The sequence below is a fragment of the Bubalus kerabau genome, chromosome 9 (assembly GCF_029407905.1).
Source record: "Bubalus kerabau isolate K-KA32 ecotype Philippines breed swamp buffalo chromosome 9, PCC_UOA_SB_1v2, whole genome shotgun sequence".
Classification (NCBI taxonomy): Eukaryota; Metazoa; Chordata; class Mammalia; order Artiodactyla; family Bovidae; genus Bubalus; species Bubalus kerabau.
This window is the reverse complement of record NC_073632.1, coordinates 57,207,056-57,234,515: the sequence shown is the minus strand read 5'-3', so window position 1 is coordinate 57,234,515 and position 27,460 is coordinate 57,207,056. Positions and strand designations below refer to the sequence as shown.

General features: G+C 35.0%; 1 protein-coding gene across 6 annotated transcripts in view; it reads right to left on the bottom strand.

Annotated features, from left to right (window-relative positions):
• ASCC3 (activating signal cointegrator 1 complex subunit 3) overlaps positions 1-27,460 on the bottom strand; it is a 351,170-nt gene that overhangs the window by 119,821 nt on the left and 203,889 nt on the right. For all 6 annotated transcript variants that reach the window (XM_055535388.1, XM_055535387.1, XM_055535391.1 and 3 more), the window contains 5 exons: positions 13,950-14,141; positions 13,414-13,638; positions 6,976-7,095; positions 2,654-2,818; positions 267-353 (listed from right to left, as the gene is read on the bottom strand). In XM_055535388.1, coding sequence (XP_055391363.1) covers positions 267-353; positions 2,654-2,818; positions 6,976-7,095; positions 13,414-13,638; positions 13,950-14,141 — 789 coding nt within the window. The remainder of the gene's footprint in view (positions 1-266; positions 354-2,653; positions 2,819-6,975; positions 7,096-13,413; positions 13,639-13,949; positions 14,142-27,460) is intronic.

Below are 27,460 nucleotides of genomic sequence, written 5' to 3'. Positions count from 1 at the left end.
ATTCTATGATAGTTTCATTACCGTAAAACCTACTTAAATTGTATTTGATTTGCAGTAGAGAGCAAAGAATGGTGTCAGGTATGAAATACTATCAAAATCTATAATACTGGACATTGTTGATAAATGGAACAACATGGCTGGTACTCAAAATGTGAAGTGTCATATAGTTTATATTGTATCAGGAATAACAATTTATTGTAAATGTTTATAAATGAATAAACACATATATGACATATGCATTTAATTCAAGCTTCAAGCAATCTTACCTTGATTTGATCAAATTCTTCAGCTTTGGAGACTATAGCAAAAATATCACTTTCTGTTTTGTGAGCATCAAAGAGTTCATTGAAGGTCTGCCAAAGTAAGTGTTACATTTGATTAAAATAGAAGGCCTAGTAAAATATTTTAAATTCAAAACCTGACTATAAATCACACATTCTAAAAGGACATCTGAGCCCTAGAATATGCAGAGTTACAATGTTTGTAGCACACTGCTCCAAATCATTAAACAATTAATAAAGTCACCAAAGGCTAAAAAGAATATTTAGCTAGAGAAGATCTTTAGAAGAAGAAAAAAAAATCAATAAAATCAGTTAATGAGGCCTACATTAGATATCTAAAACAATGTTCAGCACAGCATTCTGGTTTTGGCTCATTTTCAGCATGGGCATATGGAAATCTATACCATTCTCTGACTTTAAGCTGATTGTGTATCACATAAAATTGATGGAGGGATAACTAAAAATATGTAACCTGAAGATTCTGGCAAAGATATTGTAATATTGTTACTAAGGGCATACAGAAATTCAGAAAATCACAAAGAAAAAGATCAGAATAAAAATACAGTTGAAAAAAGGCTAGAGTTCCTGAAAGTGAGCTGCAAACAGGCTTAAGATGTAGTTTGCCAGCAACACACTACCAGGTGGACAAATGAGAAAGGAAACTTATTGGACAAACAAGTGGACATGAGTAGGTGATGCAAGCTGTAGAGAGCTGGGGGAAATGTTGTGGGTTGAGGAACTAAGAGATCACAGTTGTGAGATAATATATGTTAAAAGACGTTGAAGAAACCTAAAGTGCTATATGGGGCTTCCCTGGTGGCTCAGATAATAAAGAATCTGCCCGGAATGTAGGAGACTCGGGTTCGATTTCTGCATTGGGAAGATCCCCTGTAGAAGGGAATGGCAAACAACTCCAGCATTCTTGCCTGGAAAACCCCATGGACAGAAGAGTCTGGAAGGCTACAGTCCATGGAACCACATAAAGTCGGACATGACTGAGTGACTCACACTTTCAAAGTGATATATGGGACTTCCCAGGTGATGCAATGGTAATGAATCCACCTGCCAATGCAGGAGCTGCAGGAGATGCTCCTCAATTCCTAGGCTGGGAAGATCCCCTGGAGAAGGGGATGCAATCCACTCCAGTATTCTCACACGGAAAATCCAATGGACAGGGGAGCCTGGTGGGCTACAGTCCACCGGGTCACAAAGAATCAGACATGACTGAATGATTGAGCGCGCGCACACACACACACACAAAGTGCTATAGAAACAGGAGATATGAATGTGGCAAGAGAGGAAAAGCTATTAAGCACATGAAAATGTTTTCTGAAACATGTTATATGCATAAGCAGATGTTAAATAAGTACAAAACATTTAACACGTACACAACTTTTATACAGGCTTTGGTGTTCATATTCTTGAAGAAATCTCATCTTAGTGATTTCTATTACTTTTTCATTTAAGAAACAATTTTAAGAACAAAAATAAAAGTGAACATAGAAAATTCAAACTTTCTCTCTATAAAAAGAGTAATGAGTAAAATTTCACCTTGATCTACCTTCCTCCATTCAAATTTAAATCCTCTCTTCACAGGTAATCACTGTTAAGTTTTACCATGTAGTAATACATGAAGGTACGTGTGTATGTGCGTGTTAATCGCTCAGTCGTGTCTGACTCTAAGACCCCATGGACTATATGTAGCCCACCAGGCTCCTCTGTCATGGGATTCTCTAGGCAAGAATACTGAAGTGGATTGCCATTTCCCTCTCCAATGAAGGTACATACATAGGTATATAAATACACATGAAGACAAGTATGTAGTATTTAAAATGTAGATATTATGGTGGTACTCTACCTTACATAAGATACATTAAAAGGCAACAGGCAAGGATACCACTGTGTAGTACAAATTACCTTTGAGTAATCTCTTAAACTGTCCAAATAGTACAGCTGAGTGCCCTAATATTTTTATTAGTTTTTATAGTCCTTCTTGGTCAGTGTTTCTCAATAATTTGTAATTAACTTTTCAACTTCTTATTCATGGACATCAATAAGCCAACAGTCCCCACTTTAAATCATTCAGGCATTCATTCCCCAGGTTTAATGTGCTCAGTGGTTTTAGGCTTGGGTTCATCTACAGCTTGGGACATACTCATAGAACAGGATGGCAAGAAGGTCCTGAATATTTAAAGTCTTATTTTTTTTTCTTATCTTTACTGAGTGCATGTTGTTGAATTCCTAAAAGTTAAATGAATTTTGTTCCATTAGTAGCTTTTATTTTTCCATAGTAATATTATATTCTGAAGTCCAGAAAGTATATACATTTAAAAACAGACATATTATTCTATTTGTTCCACTCAGTATAATACCTCAATAGTGTTGTATTTAATATAGTAGTGGCTAGCAGTTCTACCCAAATCAGTTGAGGAGAAATATCCAGTTCGCTCCTCAAAACGAATCATCCGAGCTTTGTCTAGTTTCCGTCCAACTTCAATGACCAACTGTTCTCGGTGCTTTGCTAATGTTGGGTCAATCTATAGGAAAAAAAAAAACCAAAAAAACACTTGACTAATTGTTCAGACAGTCATCATTTGCAAAGGTATATCTATTTATGGAAATTAAATGTTTCTATTGATGCTTTAGCATAAATTTTTATTACAATGTTAAAAGAATACATTTTTTAAAAGTTAGAACAATTAGAAAATATTTTATTTCATACATAAAGAAAGCTTTTAAAATTAATGAAAATTATCAATCTGTATATTGTTTTCAGATAGTAAATTTTAGAATCTAAAATTTCTGTATAGTCTTATAATCTTTAAGATTAATCAGGATTAGAAATTAGATACATGAAAAAAATCATTGTTTTCTCCCTCCCACACTAAAATAAATAAGAATTGTAAAATACCAAATCATAGTCCTGCTTTATCAGCTGTTTTAAGAAATGATAGTGAGAATGCTTTCCTCTGCTGAAATAAGGGTATATAAAAATAAATGAAAAGTTATCTTTTAAAAAGCATGGTTTTAGTGTTCTAACAATTTTCATAACTGTGGTGGGAAAACCACTTTGCAGTATTTTTCTAAGCAGAAAGGACATTAACACTAGATATTAATAAATGTTCTTGTTACTAAGATACATGTGTGTAAATATATGTATATAGACACACATACAGGTACACACACCAAGTCCTGAAGATTGCAGTCTGGCCACAAGCAATAAAGTGAAGTATGACCTTCTAAAGGGGGTGAGGGGAAGTATAAAATACTTCAGAAATCAATTTATGAGTTAATACTCCTACTGTTTGTTCTAACAGATTTTTATATCAACTTGTTCATGCACCAAATATAGCTACAACAAATGAATAAATCAGAAAAAAATGAGGCAAAGGAAAATCAACTGTAGGGAAGTAAGGTGGAATCAAGAGTCATATTAGCAAATACAGAAAGTTTTTTTTTTTTTTAAGTCTTTATTGAATTTGTTACATTGCTTGTGGGGTTTTTCTTTGTTTGTTTGTTTTTAATGTTTTGGTTTTTCAGCCGTGAGGCATGTGGAATCTTTGCTCCCAGACCTGGGATCAAATCCTTACCTCCTGTGCTGGAAGGCAAAGTCTCAACCATTGGACAACTGGGGAAGTCCCAAAAAGGTCTTAAATATTTTCACTAAGTGACATAATACATGTTTCAGGTTTATCTTATAAAACCATGTTATTAATCACATATTACTAAACCACTAAAAAGAATTAAAGTATTAAATTATTTGTGTTAGTTCACATGAGTTTTATAGCTGTAAATTCTTATTGAGTAATAAAAACACGTAGGTCAGAAAAAAGGTTAGTTATCTGAACTGTGAAGGCTATAAAACCATGTACCTCAGAAGGGGGAAAAAAAGTCACTTTTTTATACTAGAAAATCATATAAAAATGACTTCTGATATTAACCTGGTACTTTAAGAAAAATCAATTGGTATGTTTATGTTGAGATTTGAGATGCTTTAGCCCATGGGAAAAAAAAAAAAAAACAAGTTGTGTTTTGTCTTCCTAAATTTACTCCTTCAGAATACTTTCATAGTACCATTGACCTGTCTCACAAAGCCTGTATCTGTAATAAGCTAGTGCCTTATTCTTTAAAATGTATAAAGTTACAGGTTACAACACATCTACATTTTATAGCTTATAGCAATCTGGCTGTAAAAGAAGATACCTGAGTATTAGATATCTTAATACTTAGGTATTAAGTAAAAGAGTAAACCTAAGTATTTAATATACAAATAAAGTGATTTCAGATGAACAGCTTCGTAACTAGTTGTTGCTGTTATTTTTATTTCCCCCTCCTAAATCTTGAGTTTCAAAAGTTCTCCATGGTCACATTTACTGTATATGAAAAGGAAAAATAAAGAAGAAAAAAGATAGCCATCTGCTTTGATAACACCATGGAATGTATACACAAACTAAGCCATTATTATTTATAAATGGAGGAAAACTACAATGTTAACGTAATGTTAATTGATCAGTCATGTCCAGCTTTTTGTAACCCCACGGGCTGAAGCCCACCAGGTTCCTCTGTCCATGGAATTCTCCAGGCAAGAATACTAGAGTGGGCTGCTATTTCTTTCTCCAGGGGATTCTCCCGATCCAGGGATTGAAACTGGGTCTCCCACATTGCGGGCAGATTCTTAACCATCTAAGCTACCAGGGAAGCTTTGATAACACCATGGAATACATATACAAACTAAGCCAGCATAATTAATGACTGGAGGAAGACTATAATTCTGAGTTAAATTCAACTTTTCTTCTAATTTTGATTTAACACCAGTGAAGATCGATATGATGGTGGTGAAATAGTATATTCATTAGAGAATAACTGGATTTTATCTGCAATTAGGAAGCATTTACAGGGTATAAAGCAGAGTTCTAAAGAAAAGACAAGATCTCACAGAATCTGTAAGCTATGTGGACCACACAGCTGTGAAGTTTGTAGGAAGAGCTGCAACCACATGTATTTGATTCTCAGTCTATGTTCTCATCAGGACCGATTCAGCCTCCAAACTGTTAAGATAGTAACTCATAAATGCTATCTATTAACTTAGGAACAAGGACTTAGAAGGATTTGATAAGAGGAACATACTGTATACAACATCACCCTATTATTAAAAGTAGTCTATAAGTTTCCTCATGTCTAATTTATTCCAAAAACTAAATTAAAAAAATAGTTAAAAAAAACATAGCAAAATAGTAGTATCAAATGGAAACTCATCTGAATACTAAATTGATTAACAACATAAAGATCATTAGTATCAGTAGAAAAGAGGTATAAAGAAAGTAAAATAATTACAGGGGATAAAATTAATTTTCCTTCAGTTCAGTTCAGTTCAGTTGTTCAGTCGTTTCCGACTGCGACCCCATGGGCTGCAGCATGCCAGGCCTCCCTGTCTATCACCAACTCTCAGAGCCTGCTCAAACTCATGTTCACTGAGTTGGTGATGCCATCCAACCATCTCAACTTCTGTTGTCCCCTTCTCCTCCTGCCTCAATCTTTCCCAGCATAAGGGTCTTTTCAAATGAGTCAGTTCTTTGCATCAGGTGGCCAAAGTATTAGAGTTTCAACTTCAGCATCAGTCTTTCCAATGAATATTCAGGACTGATTTCCTTTAGGATGGACTGGTTGGATCTCCTTACAGTCCAAGGGACTCTCCAACACCACAGTTCAAAAGCATCAGTTCTTCAGTGCTCAGCTTTCTTTATAGTCCAACTCTCACATCCATACATGACTACTAGAAAAACCACAGCTTTGACTAGACAGACCTTTGTTGGCAAAGTAGTGTCTCTGCTTATCAAAATGCTATCTAGGTTAGTCATAACTTTTCTTCCAAGGAGCAAGCATCTTTTAATTTCATGGCTGCAGTCCCCATCTGCAGTGATTTTGGAGCCCCCCAAAATTAAGTCTGCCACTACTTCCACTGTCTTCCCATCTATTTGCCATGAAGTGGTGGGAACAAATTTCATATGCTTAGTTTTCTGAATGTTGAGTTTAAACTGACTTTTTCACTCTCCTCTTTCACTTTCATCAAGAGGCTCTTTAGTTCTTCTTCACTTTCCTCCATAAGGGTGGTGTCATCTGCATATCTGAGGTTATTGATATTTCTCCCGGCAATCTTGATTCCAGCTTGTGCTTCTTCCAGCCCAGTGTTTCTCATGATGTACTCTGAGTATAAGTTAAATAAACAGGGTGACAATATACAGCCTTGACATACTCTTCTCCCGATTTGGAACCAGTCTGCTGTTCCATGTCCAGTTCTAACTGTTGCATCCTGACCTGCATACAGATTTCTCAAGAGGCAGGTCAGGTGGTTTGGTATTCCCATCTCTTTCAGAATTTTCCAGTTTATTGTGATCCAAACAGTCAAAGGTTTTGGCGTAGTTAATAAAGCAGAAGTAGATGTTTTTCTGTAACTCTTGCTTTTTCGATGATCCAGTGGATGTTAGCAATTTGATATCTGGTTCCTCTGGCTTTTCTAAATCCAACTTGAACATCAGTATTTTCTATAAAAAGATTAAAGCTCTGTTTTTCTTCCAGGTACCTAACTCTTTTCAGATGAGGCAAAAATAGCAAATATTTATCCTCATACCATGAAAGGATTAGAGAACTAAAAAGGAGGCCTGACTTTCTTTTTTTAATAAATGAGTTTTTTTACCTGATAAGCCTTGTGGCTGATGCCATATACTAATGGATTTGCTCTCATCCGTACATAAAGATAAGTGTAGCTTATCCACTTCACTGCTTCTTCCACATTAGTAACCGTTCCCAGAGCAATCTGCAAATCAAAAATATAACAAAAATTAAACTAATGCATTAAAGCTGAATATAAACATTGCATCAAGGACCATTTTGTCAAAAGCTAAGTTTTTAAAATGCATCACTATGATGTATTTAAAAGAAGGTAAGCATAATTATTAGCCATGACATTTCTCCAATTAATTAAAAATCAGCCCTGCTTCATTTGAGAACAGTACATTAGATATGCTACCTGCCAAAACTGACCTTACTTACTATTATTGCATTGGATTATTTTTCCCGTTTAATTTTATATAGCATTAAAAACATTTTGGTATTCATTAATTCTTCTTCTTCTTGTTTCTTTTAAATCTTGGCTTCATTTAATGTGACAACATTATTGATAGTTTTAAATGTAACTGTACCACAAATAAAACATAATATTGATGATTTTATCCCTCTTTATTGTGATTTTGTATACTGTCATCACCAAAATAACAAAGGGTATCATAACATTAATTTTTTTCCTCTAAAGATTCCCATTTGCAGCATAACTAGTATAAATATATAATATAAATACAATGGTAAATGCAATAATTTTGGCACAAATATTTTATTGGGATTTATACATATTAATAACATATATACCTCAAAATTCATATAAGAACAGGGAGTGGTTTTAATCTTTTTATTGGTAAACTTATCTTAGGGAGAAATTAGTTATTTATAAATTTGAATTATAATAAACACTGGTATTTCTTTAGATTATATTCTGAAATTTTTAAACATAGCATTTTAATGTAACTTTATAAAATGGTAATTTAATGAAACCAAAGTTAATAATTTTAAAACAATAACATATAAAATCTGTGTAATAAATGGAACTGCTAGAAAATGATCTTAACACAGAACTGCAGTGAAAAATCTTAAAAATACATTTTTTTAGACACTGGATCTATAGGTAGTCATTTTGCTTCTATTTAGAGTGTTCATTTTAATTAACAAATTTATCCAAGTTATGCCACTTCAGATTTGAATAATTTTTCCTGAATTTGTGGCTGAAAAAATTTTTACATCGTAATACTTTAATCAAAGGATAACTGATGGTCTCCACCCTAAATAACCAAATTTTAGAAGACAAGAAGGAAAAATGAATCCTGTTATTTTAGTATAAAATATTAAAGAAAATATAACCATTAATGTTTGCTTTATTCTCATATTATAATTTACATTCTGCATAATTAATTTTGTAAAGTAAGTATGTGTAGGCTTAGCTATCTTTATTTAGTTGGAGATGACATATAGCAATTTAATACCATTATAGTATTATATCATACTATTCATCCTTAAATAAATGACCAAAACTAAATAAATGACAAGGCAGATGCTGACTATCTTTTAAAAAAATTACACTATCTTGATATATGTCAGAGGAAGACAATACTGTATGATCTCCTTTATATACAGAATCTAAAAAAACCAAATTCATAAACAGCAGAATGGTGGTAGCCAGGAGTTGAGGGGTAAGGAAAATGAGATGTTGGTTAAAGGGTACAAATTTTCAGGCACATGAGTAAGCTCTGGGGATCTAATATATAGCATCATGACTATAGGTAATCCTATTGTACTCTATATGTGAAAGTTGATACGAGAGTAAAGCTTTAGTGCTCTCAACATAACAACAGACAAAATGGTCATTACATGAGGTGAAGAAGTGTTTACTAACTTTATGGGGTGAACATTTCACAAATACATATGTGTGTCAAATTATTGCACTGTATAACATTAAACTTACAATGTCATGTCAATTATAACTCCATAAAGCTGGAAAGAACAAATAAATTTACATTACATATTAACTAATGACTAAAATTGACCACAGTATAAGTAAACATATGCATTTATTAAAATGTGAACTGTAAGACTTTCTACAAAACAAAGTGTAACAAGAATTAAAATTTACCTAAGGAGTGAGTTCTACAAGACTTCCTAAATATTTACAAACATCACAGTTAAACATTTTTTAGTCTGCTTAGGCAAAGGAAACTAGTTAGATAATATGGCAAGATATCCTACAGCATTCTCCATTTTTAATTCTATTATTTGAGTTGGATTGTATCAATTCCCTTATCATTTATAGATATTTGAAAATAACATCACACAACTCCTGAGTAGAAAATTTTATAAAAAATAAAATAAACTTCATATTACTTTCAAAATCAGAGAGTAAATTAACAATAATTGGTAATTAGCTGTTGCTGGGCACTGATAAGAATAAAGGAAAAGACCAAGTAGGTAGCAAAACCTGGATCAAGTAATACAAGTCTTTCAAATGTTTACCAAAAAGGAAAAGACTACTCAGAAAAACGAATGTAAATTTATGATGGTACATCATACTGTAAGATTAATCCTTGAATGCCACCTAGTGACAACAATAAAAATTTACTTGCAAATATGTGTGGTCTCCTAGTAGCTACTTGGAGAAGGCAATGGCACCCAACTCCAGTACTCTTGCCTGGAAAATCCATGGCTGGAGGAGCCTGGTAGGCTGCAGACCATGGGGTCGCTAAGAGTTGGACACGACTGAGCGATTTCACTTTCACTTTTCACTTTCATGCACTGGAGAAGGAAATGGCAACCCATTCCAGTGTTCTTGCCTGGAGAATCCCAGGGACGGGAGAGCCTGGTGGGCTGCCGTCCATGGGGTCGCACAGAGTTGGACATGACTGAAGCGACTTAGCAGCAGCAATAGCTACTGATCTGATCTGACAGGAGGCTTATATAGAACAAGTATTTTTCATAGTATCTCTCTGAAATTTATTCATTCATCCCAATAATCATACAAGAAGCCAGTAAGTCAAGTACAATGGATATGGCAATAAATATAGCCTGGTGCCTTGTCTTAAGAAGTTCTGTAGTCCCTTAGGTGAGATACATGTAACTAGTTAAGATGACATCTATGAAACCATTATCCACAGTGCCTAGGACACAATATGTATTCAAAAATGCTTTTAAAGATAAACACCTAACATGTATAACTTATAAAAGTGCCATTAGTATATAGTGTAACAGAGATTTAAGTGCTAAGTAAAAGAGGAAAAAAATAATCTATTTTAACTTTGGTAATTTAGAAGGCTCAAAGTATCATTTTGTATCTGATTTATCTACTTGAACTTTATTCATTACAGTTATCTTGTTTATTTGTATGTACTTTTTAAAAAGCTAGTTGAAATAAAATAAAACTAAACAAGCAAATGTAATAATCATATTTAGATAAATACATATGCATACACAAATCCCTCTAGTACATGTATGCAAACAACATTTATACCACTATTTGTTTATTTATTCCACTAAAATTTGTGTGGGTAGCAAGTATAATTGGGGCTGAGCATAAAGGGACTATGAAGTAATATAAGTGGTATCATCTTGTACTGAATAACAACTTGGCACAGGTGTGTGTTAGCTTTTCACAACAATCTAGTGACACTATTCCTAATTTAAACATGGGAAGATGAGTGCTGTACAGGTGAAGCAAATAGACTGAGAGCCTATCTAGAGCAGAAGAGCTGTACTGGAAAGTAACCAGAGTCAGAACTGGGAAGATGTCAGGCTACTGAGGCCATAAATCCAAAGACAAGGTGCTTGTATTATACCCTGCGGAGATGGACAGAGGATGATAGACAGAGGAGCCAGGGGTCTAGAGTCCATGCGGTCACAAAGAGTCAGACATGACTGAGCATGCATATGCACATGCACTGCTGTGTAGATGCGAGGAACTCTGTACAAAGAATGTATGTACACTTACAGAAAGATTAATACATTTTAAAGTATGGACCACAGGGCACTGGCACAGACGAGGTACCCAGTCATGTCTGCTGAATAAATTTTCATAAGCCTCAAACATGCTTCAGTGTTTCTAACAGAGCAGAATGAAATGGTATATATAGGGCCAGAACTTCTGACCTTTTGGCATTAGTTAGCATAAGGCGGTCAGCCCGATTAGGGATCAATTAGCAAAGATGCCTCATAAAATGTCTGCATTAAAATGACTGCTTGATAGAATACTTTCTCCAGTTCTTCTAAACTAGTGTTATCAAGGATAGCAGTCTGGGCAACATTCCTAATCTAACATGACCTTGGTGTTGATCATTGCTGCTATACAGTCCGGCAAAGATTTTGGGAATCTAAAGACTGAAAAACTCATTACCTTGAGAGCACAGCACACATTCATTGTATAAACTAATTTCACACTTGGCTTCCACAGATTACCAAATTTAATTTCACATTCAAATTATAATTTAAGGGAATTTGTTTCCTTAAGAAGAAAATTTACTTTAATTGGGAACTAGTCTGGTAGACAAAATAAGATGAAGAAAATTTAGCAATGGCTATACTTCACTATATTAGTGAAAAATTTCAAGGTATATGTTTTGTTATTTGAATGTTATTTATAGTATTAAATGGAATTACGGTTCCAGACAGTTGACATTTCTGAAAATGACAAACACTAATAAGTAGTTTATGAATATGAGGTAAATCTGTGGGCTACAATTCATTTTTAATTTCTCAGGAATTGACCAAATAGTTTCACTGATGATGGAATTTTATAGTCCATAAGAAAAAGAATTCCTGAGGACAAGAGTTACTCATCTGTGTCTTTTGCATAAAAGCATCACTATTTGGTGTCTACCACTTATAAAAAGCTATCAGGGAAAATAATTCTAAGTTTACAAAGATGTAGGCTTTCTTAATATGCTTTTCTAGAAACATTATATAAAATAGTCTTGCTTTTTATTGTAATTAAGAGAAATGATTACTGCCATTTTGGAAAATATTTAGTCCTGGTCTCAGAAGGTGGCAAATAGAAGGTTAATTAATATAGAGAAATGTATTCATTTTTAACTTACCACATTTTATATAATTGAAATCTAGGCTATAATAAAAAGACTATTTTTGTAGTTAAAAAGACTTGAGTTTGAACAGTACTAGTTTCAAAAATTAGTACCTGAATGAGCTTTGGGCCAGTTATCTATCTCTCTGAGAACAATCTCTCCTGAGCATCAGTACTGAGAGAATATACAAAAAGTACCCAGTAGGTTGGCACATCCTCAGTCCATTGCTACTATTACTATCTTTGTACAACAGACTATTCTATCATAGATCCTAGTGACCCAAGACATAATTATTAAAACCATGCCATTATAGTAGGCAATGAGGATAAAAATTGAGTTATAGTATTTCTTTTGGAGACAATCCCAACATCATAATTAATTTTCTAATTTTTTTTATTTTCTTACAATTTTGCTGCGAGAAACAAGCATCTTTCCTGATTTTTTTCTAACTTCCAACTGGATCTTCTAACCCTTACCTAACTTTCTGAACCCAGATCAAGTTTTATCACCTTCATGAACAAAGCCTTTCTTGATATGCTGGGGCCAAAGGTGTTTTCTCCTTCTACTGAATCCTTCTTTAGAACTTTATTACCTACCAACACTACTGTGCTGTATTTTTGTATCTTTTTCTCCCATTCTGGACTATATACTCCTTAACAGAGGAATTGCATACTGTGTGTGTTCCATCCTCTAAAAAGACTTGTAGATAAGATCAATAGATCTAAGTGAAATTTCTACAATACTTCAAATATTTCACTTATTCATGTATTTAATAGTTATATTCCACCTACTTTCAAAAACTGAGTCAACTTGAATAGTAAGAAGGGATGTAGAGACAGAAAAGTGTTGAGTGACAGCACAACAATAAAAAATGCCATAAGAACAGCGAAAACTCGTTTGATTGTTTGACACACAGGTTCTTAAATTTAGAATGTTTATCCTCTTTACCAGTTAAGATGTTACCTAGGGTTCCAGGGTCTGCTAGTTAAGTCTGAACACAAAAACACATCATAATGAAATAAATTATAATTCTGTAGCTCAATTTAAGCAATCATATTTTCTATAACAAAGTTAATCAAATGAGCTAAAACAGAAGAGCTTTATTAACCTTATAAAAACTTTATAAAATACTTCATAATAAACTTTATAAAAGTTTGTATGAACACAGTTTTTTTATTACTATTTCCTTAGTTTGTATAGCTGTGGTTAGATTTCTGTCCTTTCACAAAACCTTGTGACTTAAAAGCAGTCTTTTAGCAATGAGTTATCAGTTCTCATTTGCATTTTATATTGCTCTGATCTAATCAAGGATATCACCATTCCACCTCTTGTGTCTCATGACTGTGTATGAAATAAAATGTATTATTAAATATTACAAAACAGCAATCAACTCAACCTTTATTTTTCTTAGTCTTTCTTGAAGCTGATGATTCCATTCCAACCTTTTGCTTATTAGCTCTTACCTCTGCATTTAGATTATCTGCAAGGCTTTCCAGAAACTGGCTCTCAATTGGGTTTTGTTGAGTGAGCAAAGAGAGGTAATGGCTGAGTTTATCATGGGTTGTTATGATGATTCCTTCTCCAAATTTGTCAAATTGTGGTCTTCCGGCTCGACCAAATATCTGCATGACATCTAAAATTCCAAGGTCAACAAAGGAGCCTCTTTTTGCAGCATATATTTGTGTTCCCTAGATGAGGGAAAGTTAATAAAAATTTACATAAACACACACAAATATAATCCTGATGACTTGAATACTGAAATTAGGCAAATATGGCAAGATCTCAAAAGTGTACTTTAACTAATCCTTTCATTATCTGTGATAGAGTTAAATTTTCACAATATAAACTAGATTCTTTTGGAGAAAATAATTCTGACCTTATATGAATAACATTCAAAGTCACTGAAGCAGCCAAATCACAATAATTTTCTAAATAAATCAACCCACAGGTTTGTTTTAAGATATCTCAAATCCATGCAAAAAGGAAGGTAAGCTCTCACCTTAATAATAACAGCATGAGCAGGAAGATTGACACCCCAGGCTAATGTAGCCGTACAGACTAGGACTTTGATATGCCCATTAGAAAACAAGCTTTCAACCAAATTTCTGTCCTGCCGAAGCATGCCTGCGTGATGAATACTAAAACCATCTGGAAATAATTCTCGTACTTGTCTATTTCTTGACTTTTGCACCTAGAGTAGAAAGCAACAAAACATAAAAGTGTTATTTAGCATTTAAAAGCAATTGTTATTTAGCATGTCTCCTGAATAAGTTTATCAAAGAGAGCACAGAATTATTGTTAAGCATCTTAAGGTCTTACTAAGTTTTAGTATATAATGTGTTATACAAGATCACTTAAAATTATATTTCAGCTATCTTAAAAAATAGGTAACCTTGAACATGGCACAAAATCCAAAAGGAAAGAAGTTAAAATCAAGTGTTTCTTTCATTCAGGTATCCTCTTCCTGTAATCAATCAGTATTACCTTTTGTATTCTTCCAAAAGAAGTATATTAAAAGCAAGCATAATTCTCAGTGGGTTTCAACTCATTCAGAGTAAAGGTCAGAGTCCTACAAAAATCATTCCCATCCCCGAACCTCACTTACTCATGCCAGACACAAATACTGGCTTTTTCTCTAAGGTCTTTTTTTTTTTTTTTAACAAATCCACACCTGCCTTGAGGTCTTCACACTGTCTGTTCTAGACTCACTGCCTTGGAAACCTCTCCCCCTTACTGAGATGCCCCTGGTTCGGCTGGTCATGCCCTCCTTCTCATGATAATGAGCCAATAAGCCCAGCTGTGCTCCTCCTCACACCTGTGTTCCTGCTGATCTCTGACAGGAGGGCACCAGCCACCTGTCTTATCTCCTCAACTGTACATCTGCCCTGAATATACTAACCCGCTTCTGAGGGCTGGTCTTTGGCCTGGTCTGAGCTCAGATGTGGGGTCTGGTCCACTTATCTGTAATTTGTGTAAGTGCTACAGCAAATCTTTTAAAATTCACTGATAGCTCATCGTACAATGGAGACATTTTTTCAGCAAAGTTAAAGACTAACATAAGTGCTCAAAATTTCTGTTTGGGCTCCACATCCTGTGCTTGTTTGCTGTTGCTCTGAAAATTTCAGGATCAGCATCTCGATAGCTTGAGTGTTTTCCATAGTTTTTATGTAAGGTGCACTACACTGGCAGGGAACGGGGTTCTAGCAGTGACCTCATCACACTGACTATCTCTTAAAATCGGAAACGTCTAAGTTAATAATAATTAAGAAAATGATCTGTGAAAACCGCACGCCATGAAATCTGCTTCGAATATAAAATGGAAGAGAATAAATTAACAAACCGCACCATCTAGTGGCCAGCCAAGTAAATAACAACTTGGAAATATATACACAAAAAGATTTATCTTTTTTTTTAAATTTTATTTTATTTTTAAACTTTACATAATTGTATTAGTTTTGCCAAATATCAAAATGAATCTGCCACAGGTATACATATGTTCCCCACCCTGAACCCTCCTCCATCCTCCCTCCCCATACCATCCCTCTGGGTCGTCCCAGTGCACTAGCCCCAAGCATCCAGTATTGTGCATCGAACCTGGACTGGCAACTCGTTTCATACATGATATTTTACATGTTTCAATGCCATTCTCCCAAATCTTCCCACCCTCTCCCTCTCCCACAGAGTCCATGGGGAGGGTATTCATTTTTGTGCAGTGTGGTCAGCCTCTTACAAATAATTTTATATGCACACTTTATGATTAGCTACACTGGCCTTAAGTTAAGGATCATATTGCCTTAACTTTAATCCTTTTAGATGTGTTAATGTCAATCTCACAAATACAGGCTCCATGTTATGGAGTATTTCGGTCTCCGTGTTATGGAGTATTTGCTAGTATCTAACAAAGCTCCTTCGCGAGGTCAAGGTAGAAAAAGAAAAACATTTTACCTACTTCATTTCTTCCCTAACATTCATGAGTGAACATTCAGAGCTAACAGAGGAAACTGAAAAATACTGCTTAGAGACATTCAGAACAAATCATACCGCTGGATGGCTCTTTTGGGTGCATCTGTTGTTTGTGGACTCCTGAACTGGAATATCTTGATAGGCTTGTTATAAATGCAGATTTTAGTCAAAGTCCTGTTGAGTTAAGCCTTGACTTGTGACACCATGACACTGTAAGAAGCTGAACCTGGAAATATGGAACTGTGGTGCAGAATATTCCTAGAAGGTAGTAGATGGCTCATGGGGTGCTGACACAGCACCTCCCGCCCTGACCAGGTGGGTTCAACCAGCCTGGTCTCTGTAAGCAACCAAGAGGTCCCAGGGGTCACTTCTGCTTTGTCTCTATTCTCGCTGATATTCTGTGCTGTTGCTTTTTTAAATTATATTACTTCAGTAGAGACCTGAAGTGACAACAATCTTAAATTAAGACTGGGTTGGTCTTTCTCAACTATCTTTGAACCTGAATCTGCTGTTTTTGATCTAGCCTAGTTCACAGTGGAAATAAATGAGAAATCTTGGGAAAGAGATCCAGGGATAAGTATGCTTTAAAACCTTATTTAAAAAATTATCCTATAGTCAAATTATCTTTTCACTTTTGGTGTACCGTTCTATGAACTTTAGTATGTGTTCAAACTGTGTAACTACCATAATAATGATACAAACAGTTCCTTTACACACCCCCTCAAATTCTCTTATTATTTCTTTATAGTTAAACCCTCCCCTCCTACAGCCCCTGGTAGATCAGACCCCCTGATCTGCTCTAGGAAAATATGTGACTAACATTTATATTAAAACTGATAGAAAATTGTAATAAGAGCAATGGAAGAAAATTTAAAGGCTGTCCAACATTTAGGTTTTCATCCTTTTTAAAAACAAATTAATTCTAATGTTAGTTAGGGACCTTAGAGCACAGAAATAGAAGTCTAAAAATTAATCTTACAGAGACAGTGTAATAGCACTGATAGGAAAACCTGATAAAGCAGCAGAAAACAGAATACAATAGAGAAATATCTCTTAAGAATATTAAACCAAACAGTAAAGAGCTTTGGAAAATAGAATTCGCCAATGCATTAAAACAACATATCACAACTAAGTACATCAAACCCCAGAAGGCAAGGCACTATCTATACCTATAAATATATTTATATGAACATGCTGATGAATGAGTCAAAGGAAAAAGAACATAGCTGATCTAAAGGCACTGAAAGCTCACAAAAGACCACATTCAATCTTAATGAGCAGAGGTGACAATATTGATTTTAAATCACACTGAATCATAAAACATTAGGAGTGTATCTATTAAAGTTAGAAACAAGGCAAAGTTGTTTACATCAGCTAACCAATGTCTTAAACAATGGAATTGGACATGAGAAAATAATAAAAAGTAGAAATACTAGAACAGAAGAAGTCAAACCAATTATTAGTTGCAGATGAAATAAACATTTACTTAGAAAATTGAGAACTAATTAAAAACTACTAATGACTGAATTCAGAAAGGTGACAGTCCCCCAAATCAATATTTTAAACAAGTGTTTCTATGTATAAACAATAACTTGTTAGAAAATAAAAGGGAAGAAAATATCACATCTATAAAAGCCATCAAAAACAGAAAAAAGCAAGAAATAGGTAGAACTCTACATGAAGAAATCATCATAACACTGCCAAAGGATATTCAACAACTGAAATCATATGCTTTGTTTTTGAGTTGGAAAAACCTGATTTGATAAAAATATCAATTCTCACTAATGTAATCTGTAAATCAATATATTAACTTAACTAAAAGGTAAACATCATTTCTTGGAAGTGATACTGAAGTACATCCTAAAAAGTATACCTGTATATTTATCCAGGAAAAAAAATTCTAAAATTGAAGAATAATGAGGATGCTTACCCCAAACACATGAAAAATACTATAAAAATAGGATAAGTAAAATAGTTTAATACCAGAGAAGAGTCAATAAGCTCAGGGAAATAGAAGAGAAAACTCAGAAACTGACTCAGGCAAATGTGAGAATTTTGTATGTTATATTCAATTTTATAATCAATGGAATAAACACGGAGTCCCGCCTGCTAATGCAGGAGACGTAAGAGACATGGGTTCGATCCCTGGGTCTGGAAGATGCCCTGGAGAAGGAAATAGCAACCCACTCCAGTATTCTTGCCTGGAAAATTCCATGGACAGAAGAGCCTGGTGGGCTATAGTCCATGGGGTTGCAAGAAGTCATACACAATTGAAGCAACTTAACACGGACATTCAGAAACTCATCTGCTTCAGCAGGTCATCAAAAAGATGTGATCACCAGTTTGACCCACGAGCTGGGCCCAGGTAATCAGAGGTGCCTCATCCTTTCCCCAGTCCTTAAAATGTGCACTCTGCTTGCCTTCACTATGCTAGTGGCTGGCCAAGAATACAGCCTTTAGTTAGAAATGCAGTGTTCACTGTATACGTGACTAAATCCCGTTAAGGCTTCTATATAAACTTTTAAAATTGTAGCAGGTAGGTTTGGAGATCTACTTGTATATAAGTTCCCTTAATTTTTAAACCTGAGACCCACCAATCTAGAATGGTCTTTAGTCTCTCCTTGCCCTCTGTATATGGAGGTTTCAGATTATACTCAGAAAGGTCTCGAGGAGAATGCAAACCAATACCATCACAATATGCAGTAAGTTCCAGATGGATCAAAGATTAAGTAATAAATATTAAAAATTAAATTTAAAAAGGGCTAGAGGAAATCATGTTTAAGTGGGTGTGGCCTTTATAAGCAAGACAAATACTATGAAAACTAATAAAAATCTCATCATGGTAAAATATTCATAAATAAATCAAAATCACAGGTTAACTAGGAAAAATGTTTGTAACACATATAATGGTACATGCAATTTACAGAAGAAATTTAAACAGCAAATGTGAAAAATGCTGTTTCACTCATAAAGAAATGCCAGGAAAAGTAATAATGAAGTATCTTTTTTGCCTTTTAATCTGTCATAAACTCAAAAATTCTAACACTGCTCGGTGCTGGCAGTTAGATAGGAGGAAGTTACTGTTCCAGGAAATGTAAATTGGAACAATCTCCTTAGTGGGCAATTCAGGACCACTCATTCGCCAAACTTTTAAATGCATGTACCATGTTGATGGATAAATTCCACTGCCAGGAATTTTTCCAATGGACATTGTTGCAACTGCCAAGAGTATGAGCAAGAATGTTTACTGTAACACTGTTTACAATAAAACATAATTAGAAACAACAAAAGTATCCATCAAGACAGGATAAATGAATGAAAATAATGTCCACATTGGGGTATATTATGGAGTTGTTGAAAGAATGAATCAGATATTTCTGTGTTGATTTGAAAGATCTCCATGATGTATCACTAAGCAAAAAAAGCAAGAGACATAAAAGTGTGCCTAACACCACGTCTAGTCAAGGCAATGGTGTTTCCTGTGGTCATGTATGGATGTGAGAGTTGGACTGTGAAGAAAGCTGAGCGCCGAAGAATTGATGCTTTTGAACTGTGGTGTTGGAGAAGACTTTTGAGAGTCCCTTGGACTGCAAGGAGATCCAACCAGTCCATTCTGAAGGAGATCAGCCCTGGGATTTCTTTGGAAGGACTGATGCTAAAGCTGAAACTCCAGTACTTTGGCCACCTCAAGCGAAGAGTTGACTCATTGGAAAAGACTCTGATGTTGGGAGGGATTGGGGGCAGGAGAAGAAGGGGACAACAGAGGATGAGATGGCTGGATGGCATCACTGACTCGATGGACGTGAGTCTGAGTGAACTCCGGGAGTTGGTGATGGACAGGGAGGCCTGGCGTGCTGCAATTCATGGGGTCGCAGAGTTGGACACGACTGAGTGACTGAACTGAACTGAACTGAACACGATCCAGTTTTTTCATACTGAAACTCACATGCAAACACACACAATGGTAGTTGTAAAAAATCTTCCCTTGAAAGGAATATAAATATAAGAAGCTTTTTTACAAGAGTTTCATCTGAAGAAATGAATGAAGGTAGATGGTTAAGCCCATGAGTTATGGAGCTGAACTTGTTTATTATTAATACAAGATGCTTGCTGCTTCCTCAAGTATCAGAACAATTGTTTTCCACCTGGCTTCTCAGGGTGAGCTCTACTCGGAGGCTAGGCTTTTAGGCTTCTGTAGCCTCTGGAGGGCTGGAGGTGTATAATCCACCTTGTTCACATTCTCTGAACAGAGTATTGGATTCTCCAAGGAAGGTATCAGGGATCCAACACTATACTCACTGGATACAGTGTCTCTATACATGGAAGTTCAAAGAACACTAAAAGCACAAAGAACATTAAACTGTAAAAAGGTAAAGGAAGTCAAGAGCGTAGTACAAAAATTATCTAAATTGGTTTTCCTGTACTTTATATTTCCAGTTCTCACAAGTCAACTTCCCATACAGGGCTTTATTTTTCAGTAAAACTAAACCAGAATGGATAACTGCTAAGAATCCATTAGATTCTTAGCACAGAGGATGCTAAATTTTTTCCCCCAGTGAAAGCACACCCCAGCTTCCTTCTATGACTTCACTTATCTTTTCCCTAACTGTGACACAGAAAATCAGTGTGACTACTTTTTAAAATGAATAAGGTTAAAATATAAACACTTTCCAAAGTTGACTTCCAAACTAACACAAATACATGGTTAAAGGAAGACTGACAGCAAAAACTGAAGATATTAAAAGAAAATAAATAACTCCATAAGATGAAAAAAATATGCATATGTAACACAAGACCTTTAGCTCAGTTACAAACCCTGAATGAAAGAGTAATGGGAAATGGCATAAATAATTTAGTGACCTCTGTAAGCCTTCTGAAGTAATTTATCTTGATAAGATATGCTTTAATGTGGATAATTTCAAATCCATTAAGAAGAAATAATTTAACTGTCATCATAAAAACTAAAATTTAACCAGAAGGAGGCAAATAGTTTCTCGCAAATTATACCATTCTTTTCCACAATTACCAGTAAGTATACCTTATTGATATTGGAAAAAAATATTATAGAGTCCTCATCTTGGGAAAGTGCTATTTTCAGCATTCACTGTTTATAAAGTTAATCAATGAACTACTCTTCTAAGGTCCTCTAAATTCTGACCAAAATCTATGTACCTAGCCCTTCCTTCACCTTACAGTTCAGTGGTCAAGAAACACTCTCATTCTTCAAATATATGAATTGGTTCCCTTTGCCCATGCTCTCGTTCTTTTTCTCTTGGAATGTCCTTTACTTTTCTTTCTTCCTTTTTTTTTTTTTGTAAAATGTCCTTTACTACTTTTTTTGTTGTTGTTGATTACTGAAATACAAGATCACCAGCTTAAATTAATCTCTTTTTGTCTTCCCACTGAACTGTTCATTCTTCTCTCATGTTATATGCCACATTTTTCTTTCCTTATATATGTATTTCTAAATCCTCTGTGGGATTGTATGTCTTGCCTCATTTGGTCATTTATTTAGAGAGGCACATTTGATCAGCTGAACTAAAATTGACATATTTAGAACTGGATGTCTAATATACTCTAAAATCAGTTTTCTTAGTAGGTATATCATGTTTAATTGAATTAACTGCCCATACTTTAAAATTCACCTAGTTTTGGATATTTAGCTGTCTCTAATTTTTTCATTATATATAATATGTTTGGATAAAACTCTTGGTGTACATTAACTTTTCCAAGGAAAGATTCTCAGGTTTAGTATTTCAAGGTTAAAGGCTCTGAAAAAAAGTTTGGCTCTTAAAATATATTACCAAAAACTTTTAAAAAAGAATTGAACTGATTACTGCTACAGGAAATCTAGGGAGTATGCGAAATCCTCAAATCACCTTCAGAATTTGACATTATTTTTAGTGTTTGATAATTTATTGGGTTTAAGAATATACAGTCTATTAATTTATACAACTTTAGTAATTTTTTCCCATAGTTTATCTGTTTTATTTCCTTCTTTTCTTCATTTACTTATTGGAAACCATGTTTTAGTTATTAAACATAATAAGTACAACATCTAAAGATATAGATATTAACTAGTCTGTTGTATTTGTGACTAATATTTCCCTAACCTATTTATTACTTTTTACAATTCAATATAATATTTTTTGTTGTCCAAAATCTTCAAATTTAAATGTTGTCACATCTACTATTCTTTAAAACTGTCATCTTCTTTACCTTCAAAGTTCATACATAACCATTTACAGAGTGTCTGCTATGTGACTGGCAAGATCTACGTTACCTCATTTTCATTTTGTTTATGACAAATTGTAGCCCAAGGAAGGCAAAAGACTGATATGTTAGAGTGTGTGAGTCAAGATTAAAACCCAGGTTTGCCTGGATTCAGTCTTTATGCTCAAGTGACTATTTTCCTTTGAAAATGAAAAAGTCATGCCTCCAAAAATCCAGTTAAACACTCAGATCTATTGTTTAATTAATTTTCTTTGATTTCACTTAAAAGTTAATATACTTTTAACATTCTTTTTATGAGGTTACAGATAGACAGCAGAATTAATAATATTAGCCTTCAGAAGGAAAGGGGGTTGATATGCCTGAGGAAAGAATAAACTCTGAGATAACATTTTACACTTATTTAAAGTAAAAAAGTAAGAGAAAGGGGGTTATTAGGCACCTGTTACTCTCTTTAGCTAACAGATATCATCTATTCCTGGAAGAGGAAATTCTAATTTTATTAGGCTATAGTGATGCTGGAAAGCTGCTAAAGCAGAAATAATTAAGGCTATCAATATTAAGTATCTGATAACTTATATCAAATCCCAATTCCTATAACTTAGGCAAAGGCTAAGGCTAACCTATGAAAACAGGAGATGGTTGGTAGATACAGATAATATTAAAAAGTCATAAAATGATACTTCAAAGTAGCTTGAGGGTACATACCATTACTGGCTTTTTCCTAGTGTTCTGATTTGCTTAATAGATATCCCTAATAACTACATTCATGAGACTTGCTGCATGATAGACCATATCTACCTGTGTGTGTTAGTCACTCAGTCATGTCTGACTCTTTGCAAACCCAAAGGACTGTAGCCCGCCAGGCTCCTCTGTCCATAGGATTCTCCAGGCAAGAATACTGGAGTGGGTTGCCATGCCCTCCTCCAGGGGATCTTCCTGACCTGGGTCTCCTGAATTGCAGGTGATTTCTTTACTGCCTGAGCTGCCATGGAAGCTCATATCTACTTTTAAGGAAAACTTTTAATATCACTAATATATGTAAAAAATTGAACCACACTGGTGTCCATAAATCAGAGAAATATGGTACAGAGTGGGTAGGAATACCCATCTTAGTACTAAAATATTTAATGCCTATTAAAAGTTTTGTCCCTAAAGGAAAGAATTTATTTCATTGAGATGGAGAGTGAAACAGAATCTGAAGATTCTAATTGGAATAATTTATTCAACTTAAAATTATAATTAAAAACAATCGCTTACCCAATGAAAATGTCTGTATCCCTAATGATAAACTTCTGTGAATAAACACAATCTACTGCCGCTATTCCCTAAAGTATGTTCTATCTTATCGAAAATAGTGATTTCTTAAGAAGAGTTTCTCTGTGGGAGAGGGTGAAAATAATATGCAAAGTAAATTTCTAGAAGTAGATTACCATAATATGACATGTAATGTTTTCATTTTTCAGCTAGTTTGCAAAATAATTTCATATATCATTCCATTTGTCTCTCACAGTAAACTACTAGAACAGGTATTATTTACCCCATTATTATTCCACTTGATAGAAGAGAAAGTTTAGGTGTTTAAGGCCACAGGGCTTCTGAGGTGAAGTCAGAGCCAAAGCTTTTTGTCAATGTGCCCTCTTACTATGGGCCTCATTTGGAATTCCTGAGATGCTCCCTTCCTCTAGAACTGCAAGTACCATCCTTATAGCTTAAGTTACTCTCAGAGTACTTCACTTTCTGTTCTGTATTTTCCTGTTTCAGTGGACAATTTGGAAATAGCAGTTGATTTTGCACCTGGGAGTGAATTTGAAATCAAAGATGGGACTGCAATGAGGGGTCTTGAAATATAACTGCTACTGGGAAGAAGAGATTCATTTTCAGCTGTGATTAAGGTACAGACATAGCCTTATTATATACACACACCACTCCCCCAACTCCATGAAAAAAAATCTGTAATGAGTCTTATTTATTATTTAACAAATAAAGTGACTGTATGTTGAATAAAACTGAAGAAATGTTTTTTAAAAACCATACTTGGTGAGTTAGGAATTGAGATGGTTAAACACTTAGGAGTAAAGTATGGCTATGGGACAATAGGTATTGAGCTGTATTTCCAGCAATAGGAGTCATGAGACTAAATTTTTATGTACTACCATAGCAAATTTACCTTCTAATTTTCATGTTTTGAATACTTAATTTTCCATTTTTCAAATTCATGAGAAGAAATATCTCCTACCACCATGGTAATAGTGTCCTTAGATTGCTTGCAAGTTAATACTATTCAAGTTTAAAAGGCATTTCAAGGAATAGGAACGAACATATATCCTGCACTAGAAGAATAAACTAAAATCCTAGAGCTTTGAGAAAACATTCAGAATATCTTTTGTTATAAAATAATTTCCGTGGTGGAGGGGCCAACTGTTTTAAATCTTTCTTTAGGATATAGTTGGGCCGAAGAAATGTTCTTCCACTTAATTAAAAAAACAAAACAAAACACAAACTCAAAGCTCTAAAGCCTTTAGTAAACCACAGGTTGGGTTTGATATACTCACTTTTGAACAAAGAGGATGCACTGTTTGTGAAATGGGTGGTGAAAAGGTAGACTTTGGAGTCAGACTAATTCAAATCACAGCTCCACTTACTACATGGGAGTCCCTGGGAAAATTTATTCTTTTTTCTCAGTTTTCTTATTTGTAAAATAGGGATGAGAATCCTTAAAAGACAGAATAGTGGCATTCTGTCAAATGAGATAACTAAAGTGAGAACATCTCTTCAAAAGGCAATTAAGAAAGGTAATTTTAGGGTAGCTACGATCAGCCAAATACTATATTAAAAAATATAATGGAGAAAAGGACAATGTTCCTTGAAAACATGTACTTATTAATAAATCTTGGTGGAATCCACCCTTGTTCAAAAAAATAATAACAAGTAGGTCAGGATAAAAATCAAGTATAATAAAAATATCCAAAAAAAGGTTCAATAAAATGATTAGGGGTTTCCAAGTCTACCTAACTGTAGGAAAACTCTACATTTCTCTACTTTTTTTCTTTTTTCCAGTTTAGAGTTCTGTGATTACATGTTTGGTGGTGTGGCCTTAAATAAATATCATTTGAAAATGTCTCTACATAAACTATTCCTACATGCTTTAGACTATTTAATGCTATATTTCAATTACTTATGCATATATGTCACATCAAGAGATAATAACAGTACAAACCTACATCATAAGTTGTGACCACTGAGTAAGTAATAGAAAGCAATGAAAACAGCGCCTGGCTCAAGTAAACTCTTGATAAATACTGAATATTATTATCACAATGAAACAATAAACTTGTATGATTTAGAACAGCAATGACTCTCAGAATGGAGAGGTATGAAATAACCAGAAATCCACAAGGTGGCTCTCAAGGCTTGGCTTTTAAACACAATAGAGCTGCTCTGTATTTCCAAAGAAAATGAAACAGACTTATGAATGCTGACCTGACTTTTCAAAGACTCTCATAAATTCATAATTAATAGATAACTGGAAGAATACAAAGCTGCATAATAAGTGGTATGTAATAGAAAATTTTATAAAGAGAAACAAATGGATAAATTTTGTAGTTACACTGAAAGAGAATCTGACATTCAAAACAACCTGTATCAGATTATCACAGATAGAATTTAAAATATCAATGCAAAATGGTAAAATTTACAGCACAATCCTAATAACCAAATACATCTTATTAAGCTAGCAAGTACGAAGGTAAGAGCATATGTAGCAGCTGCTCAGCAAATATCAGTTCAATCTTATGCATACAAAATATTTTGAAGTTCCCACCATTTTATGCATACAGTTTTTTTTTTTTTTTATTAAAAACTTATTTGTATAGCTTTAAATCAAGGCAAAATTTTCTTCAAATGGGATACAGGGCATTTTCGGTTTTGTGAGCCATAAATCTTGATAGAAAGTACTCAATTTTCCCCCCATATGTAAGGACATCCATAGAAGATAAAGGAAGGGCTCTGACTGTTTTCTAGTTAAACTAATTACAAAAAACAAACTAATTACAAAAATTGCCACCTTTGGCCCTCAGACTATAGTCTGTCCACTCTATCTAAATCATTATTTGATATGAGTAAACAAAATCTTTGGTAAATCTTTGAATACTATCAATACCCAAATAACCTACAGGTGTGCTTCTCAAACTATGATGTGCAGAAATCCTCTGGTGATCAAGCAGAAATGCAGATTGCTGATGCTAAGTCACTTCAGTCATGTCCGACTCTGTGCGACCCCAGAGATGGCAGCCCACCAGGCTTCCCTGTCCCTGGGATTGTCCAGGCAAGAACACTGGAATGGGTTGCCATTTCCTTCTCCAATGCATGAAAGTGAAAAGTCAAAGTGAAGTCGCTCAGTCATGTCGACTCTTAGCGACCCCATGGACTGCAGCCTACCAGGCTCCTCCGTCCATGGGATTTTCCAGGCAAGAGTACTGGAGTGGGGTGCCATTGCCTTCTCTGAGATAGCATCATAAGGCAACCTAATTTCCAGGAGGCAGTAAATCACAGCAGGGGTGGGGGTGCTGAGGCTTTGCCTTTCTAACAAGGACCCAGACTTTTCCAGCCCTTTGAGTATATACTGAATAGCAAGGCAGTTGTTCTGAATCTTTTTGGTCTCAAACTTGCACTCTCAAAAAGAGCTTTGGTTTATATTATTTACAGGGAATTCCCTGGTGGCTCACATGGCAAAGAATCTGCCTGCGATGCGGGAGGCCAGGGTTTGATCCCTGGGTTGGGAAGATCCCCTGGAGAAGGGAATGGCTACAACTCCAATATTCTTGCCTGGAAAAGCCCAAGGACAGAGGAGACTGGTGGGCTACAGTCTATGGGGTTGCAAAGAGTCAGACACGACTCTTTCATTCCTCAATGTTATGTGGCAGCATGGATGGGAGGGGAGCTTGCAGGAGAATGGATACATGTGTATGTGTGGCGGAGTCCCTCTGCTGTCCACCTGAAACTACCGTAACAGTGTTAACTGGTTATGCTGCTGCTGCTGCTGCTGCTGCTAAGTCGCTTCAGTCGTGTCCGACTCTGTGCGACCCCATAGACAGAAGCCCACCAGGCTCCCCCATCCCTGGGATTCTCCAGGTAAGAACACTGGAGTGGGTTGCCATTTCCTTCTCCAATGCATGAAAGTGAAAAGTGAAAGGGAAGCCGCTCAGTCGTGTCCAACTCTTGGTGACCCCATGGACTACAGCCTACCAGGCTCCTGCGTTCATGGGACTTTCCAGGCAAGAGTACTGGAGTGGGGTGCCATTGCCTTCTCCATAA